Source organism: Danio aesculapii, chromosome 21 (genome assembly GCF_903798145.1).
Source record: "Danio aesculapii chromosome 21, fDanAes4.1, whole genome shotgun sequence".
In the NCBI taxonomy this organism is placed as follows: Eukaryota; Metazoa; Chordata; class Actinopteri; order Cypriniformes; family Danionidae; genus Danio; species Danio aesculapii.
The window spans coordinates 14,882,113-14,897,638 of NC_079455.1; the positions used below are offsets into that span (position 1 = coordinate 14,882,113).

Consider the following 15,526-nt stretch of genomic DNA (forward strand, 5'->3'; position numbering starts at 1 on the left):
TTTTGGTCATATTATTTAGCCGTGTAACAATACATATTCATTCATTCATTCATTTTCTTTTCGGCTTAGTCCCTTTATTAATCTGGGGTCGCCACAGCGGAATGAACTGCCAACTTATCCAGCACGTTTTACACAGCGGATGCCCTTCCAGCCGCAACCTATCTATGGGAAACATCCACACACTCATTCACACTCATACACTACGGACAATTTAGCCTACCCAATTTACCTGTACCGCATGTCTTTGGACTATGGGAGAAACCGGAGCACCCGGAGGAAACCCACGCAAATGCAGGGAGAACATGCAAACTCCACACAGAAATGCCAACTGACCCAGCCGAGGCATGAACCAGCGACCTCCTTGCTGTGAGGTGACTACCTACTGCACCACTGCTCACCCAACAATATATATATTATACATAAATTTTTAACACCTGAGTTTTGAATTCTGTACACATGTTCACCAAAATTAGTTTTAAACACAGCTTGTATGGAATTTGAAACTTCTAGATTTATATATCTTAATTATAAAAAAGCAATAAGTATTCTTAAATCCCAAGATGTTTCAGTAATATTTTAGTTATAAAACTCTCTGTACTGTACTGGACTCTACTGTAGTCCTTATCTTTTGTTCTTTTATTTTGTACCATTGGGGGTTATGCCTGAATAAACAGTGTAGTTCATTAGTTCAATAAACAGTATATAGTTCACCTTGCATTCAAAAAAAGCTGACGTCTTATGTATTCACTTTTTGAACTACAAAAAGATGTCTAAAAGCAGCTTGCAAATAATTTCACTCATGATTACATATACCTCAGACAAGTCATCACGAGAGTTTACAGGATTAATAGAGATTCTTAAGAAATTTTTAAATATAATTGAATTTATTTCAAGACAGAGCCACAGTTTGTTCAGAAAACATCTGAAGCATGTCTTCAAAAACTAAGCACATACCAAACCAATCTACCACATTTCAGTGGAATAAAAAAAAGAATGTATACTGTATGTGTAATATACACAGTGCTCAGCATAATTGAGTACACCCCATTTTGAAATTGAATATTTTTTATCCATTTCTCAGTGAATAAAGGCAATGTATTTTATTGTATTTAAACAAAACAGATTTATTAAACCGATATATTTGTTAAAATAATATTTTAGCTCCAGATTTGGCTTCAGTACTAACTAATCTAATGTAAAAGCACAAATATAATATTGTATAGCTTCCTATTAAAATATGAATTTAAAAGATCTGTGAGGGGTGTACTTATATATGCTGAGAACTGTAAAATAATATATTGTAAAATATATTATGTAAATATATAGCGTAATATATGTAGTGTAATAAATATATATATATATATATATATATATATATTTTTATAATACATTTTTCAATTTTTTTTAAACCCACATTTATGATCTAAGCCCATGGGAAAGAAAGTGTGGGAAGCCTGTATAATATGAATCCAAGTTATCAGGTTTCAGTGTTTCCAGGTTAGAAGCGTGACTGTATAAAAGCTGAGGAAGCAGAGATGTGTGAAATCGCTGTGCACATCCTGTCTTATTGCACAGTTTGTTACTGCACTACAACACTCATTTCAGTAAATGTGTGTGAACACACAGCAGGTTTCCTTCCCATGTCTACACCTAGGATCCTCAAAACGCGAAAACTAATGCAACATATGTATTGGCAATATAGTAGTTCTCTTAAAAGCACAGTGTAATCAAAATGTACTTTTACAAAAAAAAATTTGTATACATTTTGTTATTTATACACAAATTTTGTTGTGTCTGTTTATGTATAAATATCCCATTTTAGTGTGTGCATCAAATAAAATTGATAAAAGTGATTTATATTCAAATAAAAGTTTAGATTTTGCCTTAAATAGATTTTTTTTTAAATATTGTGTTTAAATATAACGTATAAAAATCTCCAACCTATATTGACCATTTCAATGTGGTAATGTCATTGGCCCATGAACATTTCCTACTTGTTATCAAACTATTTCATAACTGTAACAAAGGGGAATTCAATCATAACTTAATGTTAATCCAGCATAACATTATTCATCAATATTTGGCTTTTTTTGGATTCTCAGAAGCTATAGAAATTAAAAACATAAAACAGGAAATATGTTGGGACCATTGTTTTTGTTTACATCCCATGGTCTATATAATTTTTTTTTGTCTAAACCTGAAAATCTTGACAACGTTTATATAATATGCATAAATAGTATATCTACTTCAACCATAAACTCAAAAGCATTGTGACAGTTCAGGGGTTAATATTTAATAGGAAAATGTTTTCGCTAAATATGCTGAACAAGATTTTTGAATTACTTTTTGTGGATTTATTCTGTAAGTCATTGTCAATCAGAAATCACAGAATTTTTTTTTTTAAGTATAATATATATATTTTAAGTCCACATTTATGATCAAAGCCCATGAGAAAAAAAGTGTATTAATGTGTGGGAAAAAAAAATTCACTTGTTTTCTTAACCTCCTAGGGCTTAAGTGTCCATAGACGTAGACAGCACATTTGAGCTCTTAAGTGGCTATTTAAAAAACTTAGAATGTTTTATATTTTGTTACAGACATACGTTGACATCCTGCAACTGTTTTGCAGCGTATGAAATTTGTCAAACCCTATTTATAACTGTCTAAAATGGGCAAAAAAAATTGCTTTTACTCTCTGATAGTCAGAGCAAGTTCAATTTATTTTCTGTTACATATGCATTAAAAAACTTTTAGGAAAATTTATGTAAAATTTATGTAAATTATGTAAATAATTATGATGTAAATTCGGACCACGAGTCCACATATATGGACATCATTTTTCTCTAAAAGTGCATCGTATCAAAAGATGATACTTAGATTTTTATTCTAATTAGGTTCCAATAATCCCAAATCTCAAAGAGAAATAAAAAATGCATGTAAAAAACACCATGGGCCTTAAAAGGTTAAAGCCTAAAAAACATCCCTCCCTTTGACCTGTAGACAGTTTTTTGGCAATAAAGTGTTTGCCAAACCACTAATGTAAACATAAGAGCAAACAGATAATAGCAGATGATGATGGCACACAGCATTCCTCATATTGCCCTGACAGCAAACCAAACATCTGCTTAATTCTGTTGATGCAAATGTCAGGCAAACGTATGACATGTTTGCAAACCCCTGACAGAAGATAAAGCCCATTGTTTAATTCTTCTAATGTCAATTTGTGTCTCTCTGTCCTGTAGTTTGGTAACATGGAGGGCATCTGTACGGCAGTGATGGACGAGTTTCCTCAGCTCAGGTCCAATCTGAAACACAAGACGTTGTTCCTGGCAGTGCTCTGCTTCTCTTTCTATCTGATGGGCCTGTTGCTCATCACTGACGTAAGATTTTAGTCCTTTGTGTTTATAAATACACGTACACAGATGTCGAAATATATCAGCAATGTTTATTTTAATTCATCATTCGGTCCGTCTTCATTGTGATTTTTTTAATGATATTTTGGTTTTGTGCTGTGTTTGTACATCACAGGGTGGGATTTACTGGTTTACGCTCATAGACTCCTTCAGCACCAGCTTTGGTCTCATCATCATTACTCTCTTCATGTGCATTGGCATCTCGTTCTTCTATGGTACACGTTCTTTTGTTTCCTCATGAGTTTTGCAGTTTAAAGGGTTAGTTCACCCAAAAAAATGTCAATTCTGTTCTTGATTACTCATCATCATGTCGTTCCAATGAAGTGAGAGCTTCATCCAACTTCAGAACACAAATTAAGATATTTTAGAAGAAATCTGAGAGCTCCCTCATCCTCCATATACTGCAGTGGTCCTGAGACATTCAAACTAGGGGTGTAACAGATCACGGTTGTTCCATGATCCGTACAGATCACAACCCACAGTTTGGAACACACGTGACCCGCGGATTAATAACTTTTTTGAACTTGTTGCTTAATCCAACATTTAGAACAATTGCAGGAAGATTGCCTGCTGCGAGTATGAAAATCATGTGTATGAAAGCATTTTGGCTTTCCTGTAAAATATAATGATGACGGAAAAGTTGTGGTGGGACCTACCTAAATGTTTTCTTAGGTTATTAATTAAAGGTGTTTGTTTAGCCTGCAGTAATGCATTGAGTGTAAAGCTGCACAATTAAACATACATAGATCGTGATCCCAATATCAATGATAAATGATAATGATTTGCATATGTTTATTAATCCTTCGAAGCGCTGCATTCAAATCTGCATTTGATCGAGAGAGATTTAGTTTTTACATTTTTTCAGTTAGTTACAAACAATTAAATTACACAGAAGTTCTGGGGTAACAGTTTATAGTTCAGATATAGACAGGGATGTTTATGGTACAGATTGAAATCACTGTTGGAACTTGACGCTGGTAAACAATGGGTGGCGACAAACAACTCTCAAAATTATGTCAGTGAATAGGTTTTCAAAAATGATTGCAAAGTTTTGTGTGAATTGTTGAATCATTCATTAAAAATGAATATGATATGTTGTACAAGATGTTAGATGTTAGATGTTATTCAAATTACAGGTTTAGTAAAACCAATGGTTTTTGCAGTAATATTTTTGTATAAATGGAAAGCAATTGACCTTTGTCACCTTCGTTTTTGCTGATCCAAAAAATGGTTGTTAATCCGTGACTCATAAACCGCAGTGTGATCCGAACTGTGAGATTTGTGATCCGTTACACCACTAATTCAAACCAAAAAACATTTTAGAAACATCCCATGACTTCACCCTGACTTCAGTGGCTCAACTTTTTGAAATATGCAAAGCTCCAAGAAAATGTTTATGCACTAAACACATTGTAAATATGACTTTGTTTGATTTATTAATATGACATGTTTCCATTTGAATCAGCAGTGCAAAATGCATTTGTCATATTGCCTGTACTAGATGGCCACCCTGATCTGATGCAGAAGCCATAAACAAAGTCATTTTACTTTTATTTTTGGTGTTTTTGGAGCTTCGTTTGATTACACTTTAATTTTTGAAGTCACGTTGCATGTTTTGACAGTGTAGACTTGTGTTTGTCTCTTATAATTTCATACTGCATGTGTGAAGCTGTGGTTGGAGCTAAACAGGCAGCGATGTACAGTAGGTGTTGGCCTTCTTCATGGGAGGCAGGGTTTATATGCAGCGTAACAAAATAAAGTGTCACAACTTGTTATTTTGATAGATTGGCTTTAATTTGTTGACTAAAAACGTTTTACTTCTAAAGTTTACAGGATGTTTTGATTGTACAGTTACGTCTTACATGTCAAAAGATAAAGGGAATTTAGATTTTTCAGCTCATGACCTCTTTAAAAACTAATTTAAAGGGATAGTTCACCCAAAAATGAAAATGAACTCACTATTTACTCGCCCTCATGTGGTTCCAAACCTAGATGAAACTATGAGTTTCTTTATTCTGTTGAACACAAAAGAAGATATTTTGAATACTGAAAGTTGAAAACTGGCAACCATTGACACCCATCCCTGAAGGCACAGGATGTCAACATGATGTCAAATTGACATTGCACCCCAACGTCGTGGGGACGTTGGATTTTGTTTGGAAATGAAAATCGGGTTGACGTCAGAACCAAATGTCAGGCCGACGTCCATGTCCAACATCCAACCTAAAATCAACCAAACATCAACGTAATTTGACGTCGTTATTAGACATCAAAATAATGTTGTCCTTAGGCGCTGGCTAGACATTGAATTTTGGTCACCTGACCTAAATTTAACCTGATATCAACGTCTTATGATGTTGTGTGCCTGCTGGGATAGTAGGAAAAACAAATAATATGAAGTCAATAGATAAAGGTTTCCAGCTTTCTTCATAATGCCTTCTTTTCTACAGAAGATAGAAAGCTAAACTATCCTTTTAATATCTCAGTCAGGATACTGTACGTTTCTAAAAGCAGCTAACTTGAACTAAGTTGGCAACTGGCACTTTAATTTACTGTAGAAGGTGACGCTTATTTTGCCATATTGAATGTTGCACTTTCTGGTCTTCAATGTAAAGAGCTACACATCTGTGAAAATCAAGTGCTTCTAATGCAGACAAACATATTCAGTTATATCTGAGGCTCTTAAGATATTATGCTTTATTTCTTTTTAAATGGACCACACTTTTTTGTTTCACTCATTTTACTGCAGTTTACATTTTCACTAAATTTAAATGTTGTCTGTTTAATCATATTTTGTGCCCAGTCTATTATTTTGGCATCATTTAGTTATTATAAACCCACACCATTAAACAGAACATAAAAAAACAAAAACGAATTGTGGTCAATGGTTTTTATTGCATTTAATGTCATTCAAATGGTCAGTCAGAATACATTGCAGAATGCTCTACACTTGTCAAAAGACTATGTATGATTTTTAAATATATTTATTCATTCATTTTTCATCAGCTTAGTCCCTTCATGCCCCTTCGTGCTTTATACACAATGATGTCCTCACTGTACGTCCTGTGATCTGTATTATTTTTACATATTCTGATGTAATTGCAGGGGTGAACCAGTTCTGTCAGGATATCGTGGACATGATCTGCCGCTGTCCACCCTGGTGCACAAAAATGCTGCTGTACTTCAAAGCCTGCTGGGTCGTTTTCACTCCATTCCTGCTAACGGTGGGTGTCGTGTTTTTGATTATGAAGCTATTTGGAATCATTCTCATGATTAAGCATTCAACTGATTGGTTCAAAAGATTCAAAGCTTGACAAGTCTTGTCTGATTGTTTCAAATAAGTTTCAGTTTTATTAAAGGTTGATGTTTCAATCCAACATGTTTAAGCATGCTTGTTAGCTTCATTAAACTCACTGGATCATGTTTTAGATTTTTATAAAAGATTTTTTTAGATTTTATAAGCAAAATTTAGCGCACGTCTAACAAAAATGTAGCAAATTTAGTCAAATTTAGCACAAGTCTAGCATGTTTTGTCACATTGACATTATGTTTTAGCATAGCTTCAGTATGAAAACACTGCTAGCTGTAAAGTTTTACCATGTTGCTAACATATTTCTTATAATATTTTGCACTGTTTTAGCATTTTGCTAACACAATATGTTTTTAAGCATTATTAGCCTACCACACTGTTTTTTTAGCAACTTGCCAATGTTTCTAGCTAAATTTATTACACTGCTAGCATGTTTTTAGTATGATTTAAAACACTGCTTGCTAGAAATGTTGACTTTTTAGCTAGGTTCTGGCATGACGTAGCTCACTGTGCCAACACAATTCTAACACAAGCTGTGTTGTAACATATGCTGCTAGCAATTTTCTGCCATGATTTAAAACACTACTAGTACAATTTAACTTACCTTAGCATGTTGCTAGCACAATTCTTAATACATTACCACATAAATTATCACATTGCTAGAAAAAGCGCACTGCTAACATGTTTTTAGCAGTTACAAGCACAATTCTCCATACTGCTGGTTTGTTCTGCAAACATTACTAGCCAGATTTAGCAGTTTTTTATAATTTAAAACACTTCCAGCTAGCACAATGCTAACATGTTTCAAGTGTGATTCAGCACAGTCCTTGATAGAATGTTTTAATACGCTGCTAGCAGGATTCTAGCATGAATTAGCAGGTTTCTAGCACGATATACAGTAGATGTTAATAATGTAGCTCATGCTAAAGTCAAAGTAGCCTGAAGGTTTGTGAGTTTTTTATGGTCAGGTCAAGAGTTGTTTTTATGATCAGAAGTGTGTCTCTGCTACCTGTGGAATGGAATCAAACACCATCAGTCCTGTGTCCAGTGTCATGAATAATTCAAATCTAATAGGACACTGGATCTCACTGACAGTGATGCTTCTTTTCATAGAGTGCTCTCGTTTTATATTCACAATGTTACAGAGATTGTTTTCTGTGTACAGTTCATCCTGACCTATATCTTCATTGAGATGTACCGCACTTCTCTGCGATACGGCACCTATGTGTATCCGATGTGGGGAAAAGCACTGGGTGTTTGTATGGGAGCCTTCTGCTGCCTGCAGATCCTCATCTGGGCGATTGTGGCCGTCAGTAAAGAGTCTGGAACTCTTAAAGATGTGAGTCTCAACAAACATACAATCCAATACACTACATTAAGAGACATTAATAATTGCTATATTTTAGAATGATAAATAAGATATAATGTACATGTGCTAATAAAGTTTAAAGGGATAGTTCACCCAAAAATAAAAATTGTCATCATTTACTCACCTCACTTGTTCCAAACATTTATTAGTTTATTTCTTCTGCTGAATATAAAAGAAGATATTTTGAAAAATGCTGAAAACTGGTGACCATTGATAGTATTTGTTTTTCTACTACGGAAGTCAGTAGCTGTGTCTTATTTCAGAGGCTGCATTCTCTGACAGATGCACACTTCAAAGGTGAGTCCTTCGAAGTCCACACAGGTCGAGCCGAGCATTTTGAAATGAAACGATCTAGCCTACAGAGGACAGATCTCATCACCAGGCAACCATAACAGCTGCTGTTAATAAGCAGTAATACAATTTGTAATGACATTTTTCAAAGCCATTTTAAAACGTATTTTAAGCTATTTCAAGGGAAAGCAAGGTTTACAAAAGCTAGAAATATATTTCCTTTGATCCATACAGGTACACATAAAAATGTCTATAGGGGAATTACCAACCTACATCACACATGACATCACACGGGTTCAACCGTGCATACCGGTTGCCAAAAAAGACCAGTTGCAATAGCAGAGATGTTGTGTTGTGCAGTAGGATGCCAAAATCGTCCAAAAGTCCAAAAATAGAAAACTTAAATTTTACCGTACACCACACTGCTTTTAATGGCAACCGCAGACATCTTTGGCTTACAGCCATCATAAGAGCTGAATGGAGTGAGGACCTAATTAAAAATGGTCTGCAGTTCTCATTTTATATCAGGTTAGTTCAAGCTATGCTGAATCATACACATTACTCGTTTTTCATTGCAGCAAAAACTGTTAAATATGGTGCATTAAACTGCGGACACTGAATGCTTAGAATGAAATATAACTGTTAGTTCACATACCCTACTGTACAGGTGCAGTTCACTGTCGGAATGCAGTTGTTTTGCTTGTTGATGATTACCCAGGCCTTGTACATTTCTGTCTTCTTTCCTTGTCTTTAGCTAGGCAGAACCTTGGTTTTTAACACTACAAAGTGTTGAATCTGGTAATCATGGAACATTATTTCTTGCACATGACCACACAGAACAAAACTGTAGGCATCCAAAGACTTGTAGGCCTTTAACTTCTCTGTTGTAAAAGCACTTGGAGTTTCAATGAGATAGTTGTATATTTCGGGCTGGATGCTTGGCTATTTCGTCTTATACAATATCCATTGGGAGGGTGCTATAGCAAATGGACCTGTCAGACGAACACCGCTCACTTTAACTTTTATTTTGCCGAATAATTGTGCTCATCACTGGGTGACAAGTTGTTATAATATGCTGAAAGCATTATGTAAATAATATATCTAAAATGTAATCAATATAACTTATCTCTAATACAATAACAAACTCTTTACTGCATCGGATGTCATTCCCTTGCTGTAAATGCTAGCGCTTCCGCTGCTCTCTGCAACCTTGCTGCGCGCATCCTAAATGTTTACAAACCGGTAATTCGTCTATAAAATCACTTTTTAGTAAGACGTCATACTTTTTTTTTTTTACGTGTTTAGATATCCAAGTAGAATAAAACCTAATTCATATATTTAATCCGCAGTTTTCTGTTAAAAACATCCTACTGTTATCAGTGCGCAGTGAATCTTGGGATGTTCGAGACTGCAAAGGATCCATCAGTTGTATCCTTCATTACCTGGGAAAGGAAGGACGCATTTAAAGGCTGCATGTGAAGAAGCCTTCTAATTTTTTAAAAAATGGACAAGCTTCATCGCTCTGTGATGATGACGTAGCACACTTTGAATGCATCCTTCAGAGGATGTAGCCTCTGAAATGAAACACAGCTAATGATTACAGGTTTTCAGCATTTTTCAAAATATCTTCTTTTGTGTTAAACAGAAGAAAGAAAATCTTAAAGGTTTGAACCCCTTGAGGGAGAGTAAAATGTCATGTTTAGGTGAATTATCCCTGTATGTAGTATTAATGAATAATATGCAAAGATACTATTTAAATAAATGATTTAAACTAAATTTACTAATTTTAATTTAATAATAATAATTAAATTTTTTAACTAGTTAATACAAATAAATAATAAAAAGTAAAAAATGGGGTGGTGCAGTGGGCAGCGCTGTTGCCTCACAGCAAGAAGGTTGCTGGTTTGAGCCTCGGCTGGGTTAGTTGGCATTTCTGTGAGGAGTTTGCATTTGATCCCCGTGTTCGTGTGGGTTTCCTCCGGGTGCTCCCCCACAGTCCAAAGACATGCGCTATAGGTGAATTGGGAAAGCTAAATTGTCCATAGTGAATTAGTGAATGAGTGTATATGGGTGTTTTCCAGTGATGGGTTGCAGCTGGAAAGGTATCCGCGGCCTAAAACATATGCTGGATAAGTTGGCGGTTCATTCCACTGTGGTGACCCCTGAATAATAAAGGAACTAAGCCGAAAAGAAAATGAAGTAGAAAATGTTTTAAGTAAATTTAAATAAATGGTTTATTAAAAACATGGAACATTTCTAATAAATGGTCAAATTCATGATAATAGTTTTATTTATTCAATTTTGTTTATACTTTAACTTGTACTTTATTTGCGCTTTGTACTTTAACAGTCATTCTAACATATGTTTCTTACATTCAGCGCTTTAAGAAATCCATCCGTCCCCTGAACTCGTGGCGCGTGAACAACATCAACTCTCAGGAGCAGCACGTGGAGCCCCATACAATAGAGGGGCCCTTCACAGTTAACCTGACTGAAGCCGACTTCACCGGCATGAACTGGGAGGCCATCAGCGAGGCCTAACACTGCCACTAATGTTGGGTGCTGGAACTACATGCTCTCAGAAGCACAAGTACTGGTGAGGAGGACTGCTGTACAGAGAACAGTACACAGCTGGACTGAGTGGTGTTACTTTCTCTGTAGGACACTTAAAACGATAGCTTTTTTTATATTTATGACAATGTGGTCCATTTGACATTGGGACTAAAAGCCAAAGCAAGAAGCATAAAAGACGTTTGGATTATCTGGCTGAATCCTTGACATCCTGAGATTCCGTTTCATCTAGTTTTTTCATGAAAGAATGTTTTATAAGATAACAGACTGTGTAAGTTGATCTGTTTTACATTTACATTGAAATGTACAGTCATATAAAAGAGAAAGGCCAAATCAAATCAGGGCAACGTCACAGTGTAGCAAAACTGAAGTCATTTTAGTAGTATAGGCAAGGATTGGGCGATTAATCAAAGGAGATTTTCATGCGCATATTATCAGTAAAGCCGGTATGATCCAGCATGTGTCTTCAGATGGAGCATCATTTACTACACAAAGTTGATCCTGACAACGTTCGCAAAATAATGTTTAAAATCTAAAATGATAGGGGTGGCACGGTGGCTCAGTGGTTAGCACTGTTGCCTCACAGCAAGAAAGACATGGTTCGAGTGGCCTGACTGGGCCAGGTGTTTCTGTGCGGAGTTTGCATGTTTCCTCCGGGTGTTCCGGCTTCCCCCACAGTCCTAAGAGATGCAGTGTAAGTGAATTGGATCAACAAAATTGGCCTAAAATTGTGTGTGTGTGAGAGTGTATGGGTGTTTCCCAGAACTGGGTTGCGGCTGGAAGGGCATTCACTGCATAAAACATATGCTGGAATAGTTAGTGGTTCATTCCGCTGTGGCGACCTTTAAAATAGAGACTAAACCAAAGGAAAATGAATGAATGAACCTAAAATGCTTCAAATGGATTTAAGATAATCAAGTTTGTGCACATGCAAATACCACTTTATAACACGTTTATACTCCCAACTTCATTTGAGTGTTTAAAAGAGTACACTGAAAAAAATGATTCTAAGATGATTCCTTGGATTTACAAAATTTATTTGTTTTATAATTTTTTCACCTTTATTATATAGGACAGTAGAGAGTATTGACAGGAAAGCGTGGGGTGTAGAGAGAGGGGAAGGATCGGCGTAGGACCACAAGGCGGAATCAAACTCGGGTCACCATGAGCACTGGAGTGCATGTGTCGACACACTACACCACTGGCGCTGACAAATTTTTTAAAGTTAAGGGGTTGTAAACAATTTATTTGGGTTGAAGTTAAACAAACAGTTGAACATTACTCAATTTAATTTGTTTGTTTAAATTCAACCCAATTAAATTGTTTACAACAGTTTTGCAGACATCATTTTTTTCATTTTTAGAAAAAGTTTCGTAAAAAAAAATCTCTGAAAAAACGCAAAAACACACTGTGATGCATGTAATGGGCACGCCGAACCAGTAGGTGGCGATAGTGACACTTGTATACTGAGTTTACATCAAATGGGGGAATTAAGTATATTTTGCGAGTAAATTGCATTTGAGACAATGCAAACATTAGTAAAGACCTGATCCATGTTGCCTTATTCACGTCTTCCGCGTTTGGCATGAACCCAGCCGTGTTGGCCAATCAGAGAGAAGAAAACTGCGTACACGCTGACATCATGAGGTTTTAGCATCCACAGGACCACACTGTACCTGAAAAATCTTCACTCTGGCCAGTTTTCAGGAAGTTGCGGTTACTGTCACCTGACACTGCAGTTTCACAGCGTTCTGGTAAGGACAAACAGTGAAAGCGCATAGAAATGTGCTGATTTTAAAAATACTCATGTTCATGAGGACAGGGCCTTCATCACACTGAATCAATGAAATCAATGATATTGATCAATAATACAACACTATCTGGATTTTGTGGGTGTCTTCATGTTTAGAGTTTCCACATGAGAGCACCCTCTGTCCGTCAGTAGGAGATTTTTTACTAAACACACAACCGTGCTTCCCTAACAAGATGTGCATAATCAATCGCATTTTACGTTTAATTTCGATGAGTCGATCAGTCCTAGTAAAGGCCCGACATGCCAGGGAAGATGAAGATACAGAAATATCACTGTAAAACATTTTCATAACATTTTGTCCAGATAATAAACGCTGAAAGATCAGTGCATTTGGTTACAGACTTCAAAACTGCAGCATGCATATAATAAACAGTATGAAAAATCTTGTGTTGTGTCGGACGTCTTTTAGCCTTTAAGAACAATAATTGTCACAATAAAATAGTTCTACATATCATTCTGAATAAATTTTTGTTTGTAATGGGAAATTGGACAAATATGAATTAATTTCACAATGTTTCCTGCAAATCAGAATCCATTCTGCTTTAAATAGCGCAGTTTCAAAATACTGCTGAACAAGATGAATGGATGCTAATATAGTTATTTCAGTTATCTATTCTTGACGTGAATAACGTTACGATTCTGAAATACACTCTATATCATTTCTTATTCCATAATCTGTTGAAACTGTTGATTTTAACTGGCTGTTCCGGTCACTTTTGATCACAGTCCAAAATAAACACACTTCATTCATTAGTAGTAACCATAGTAATCAAGTTACGAAGCCTTCATTCATGTGTGTAATCTGGAGGAGCTGATTGAGATCAACCAATTTACCAATATGCTCAAAAATATTTGCGAAGTAGCTAACACGTTATGTGCACACACACACGCACACACACGCATGCACACACACACGCACACACGCACGCACGCACACACACGCACACACACGCACGCACTCACGCACACACACACACACACACACAATCTCTTTAGCATGAGTTGTGTCAGGTGGTTTTCTTGCATTTAAAAATCCTTCAACGCACAGCAATCCTTTGATTATCCTTTACGAGAGGAATTCTAAACATTTCCACAACTACATCAATAACGTCACAAAGAAACGGTGTCATTGGAATGACTGGAGCAATAAAAACATTGATAGAATAAATCCTGCTGGAATGAGCTTGAGAATTTAACAAGACAAATGACAACTGCAGCACACTTGTAATAAACACTATTTTTGAACTTTAGTGTGGACACGGTTACTGTTATTGTATTAGTATTCATTCTTGATTATGAATAGATGATAATGTTAACTGTTTTAGTAAATGATAAATATAAATGAATAGTGGAGTCCACAACACAACTATTCACAGTAATGTCACAGAGGAACGGTATCATTATTTTTGGAACATAAACAAACAAATTTGACTCCATCCTGCTTTCATTTTTTAAAGCGACAGACAATAAATTACATTAAAGTCCTTTGGGGCAGACAATAATATAGTTATGCTTATCATATTTAAAAAAGTAACTTGAAAATGTAAAGCAACAGATGATAAAACCAACCCAGGCTCATTCTGAAAACAAACCTCTATATACATCTCTGGAAAGCACCAAATACATCCCAGGAGGTATGTTTTTGTAGTTTTAGTTTTCATGACTCCACCAGAGGCCGCTGTGTTTGCTTTTTGAAATCTCAATTTACTTTCGCGAGTGCCATTCGCACCTGCTCGCTCTTCTTGCGTAAATCCACCAGAGGCTGATGTCAACTGACTGACTGACTGACTGACTGAGTGACTGAGTGATCGACTGACCCACCCTCCTCCTTTCCTAAACCCAACCAATAGTGTTTTCAAAAGTACAGATTGACCAGCCCACCCACGTCCCTAAACCCGACTGACACTTTCCAAAGAACAAACTGAAAAAGAAAAGCTCTCGCCTGATTTTTACCACGTTTTCAAGTTTTACCACATTCTCATCCTGTTATTTGCATGTTTATTTTATTTTTTGTATTCTATTTTTGTCTTACTTGATTTTTAGAACCGTTCTTTGCTGGACTTGAACCGCGTCGTTATGGTCAACTCCTCTCTACAACTGTGGGAAAGCCGTCAATACGGAGTTTAGAGGTTAGCTGGCAAGCGTGAAAGGAACGGCATCACCGCCACAAAATACAGCCATACAAACTTCTAGCTATATAATTTGCGATCTCCAGAAATGTATATAGGGCTACATTTTCAGAATGAGCCTATTATGGATAAAACAGAAATGTGCATATAGAAACTGATTGACGCGTCACAATCTGAAAACAAACTTTTTTTATTAGCTACATTTGTACAGTATAAGCTGTCGCCCATCACCCCCCCAAAAAAGAGGAACACAAAAGTAGAGAGCGCAATGTGTTGTGTTAGAGAATGAACGTTTAGCCCACTCGCTAACGTAACTGACGACAGGAAACATTACTTATTGTTAATAACTGTCAAATTGTTGTAAATCTAAAAGAATAACAGAGAATACTATAATATTAACAACAACAAAACAGAAACACAATATCGCCACTTTCGTCACTTTTTTTTCCAGCTGATGAACAATAAAAACACTGACAGCCAATCAGAATCTACTGTGCTCTAACAACCGCAAACATTTAAAGTGACAGACATAAATAATATATACAAATACAAAAATAGCAGCCACAGTTTGGTTCGGATGCTAATATAGTTATTATTCTTGGTGTGAACGAGCACTTTAAAAGTATAGTTC

The 15,526-nt window shown here is 35.9% G+C and overlaps 1 protein-coding gene across 1 annotated transcript in view; it reads left to right on the forward strand.

Moving 5' to 3' along the window:
* The window catches only part of slc6a7 (solute carrier family 6 member 7), a 41,523-nt gene extending 27,507 nt beyond the window's left edge, over window positions 1-14,016 (forward strand). Inside the window, exons 11-15 of the mRNA XM_056445679.1 lie at window positions 3,243-3,380; window positions 3,529-3,628; window positions 6,519-6,637; window positions 7,889-8,062; window positions 10,762-14,016. Coding sequence (XP_056301654.1) covers window positions 3,243-3,380; window positions 3,529-3,628; window positions 6,519-6,637; window positions 7,889-8,062; window positions 10,762-10,923 — 693 coding nt within the window. The 3' untranslated portion in view covers window positions 10,924-14,016. The remainder of the gene's footprint in view (window positions 1-3,242; window positions 3,381-3,528; window positions 3,629-6,518; window positions 6,638-7,888; window positions 8,063-10,761) is intronic.
* Window positions 14,017-15,526: the final 1,510 nt, after the last annotated feature.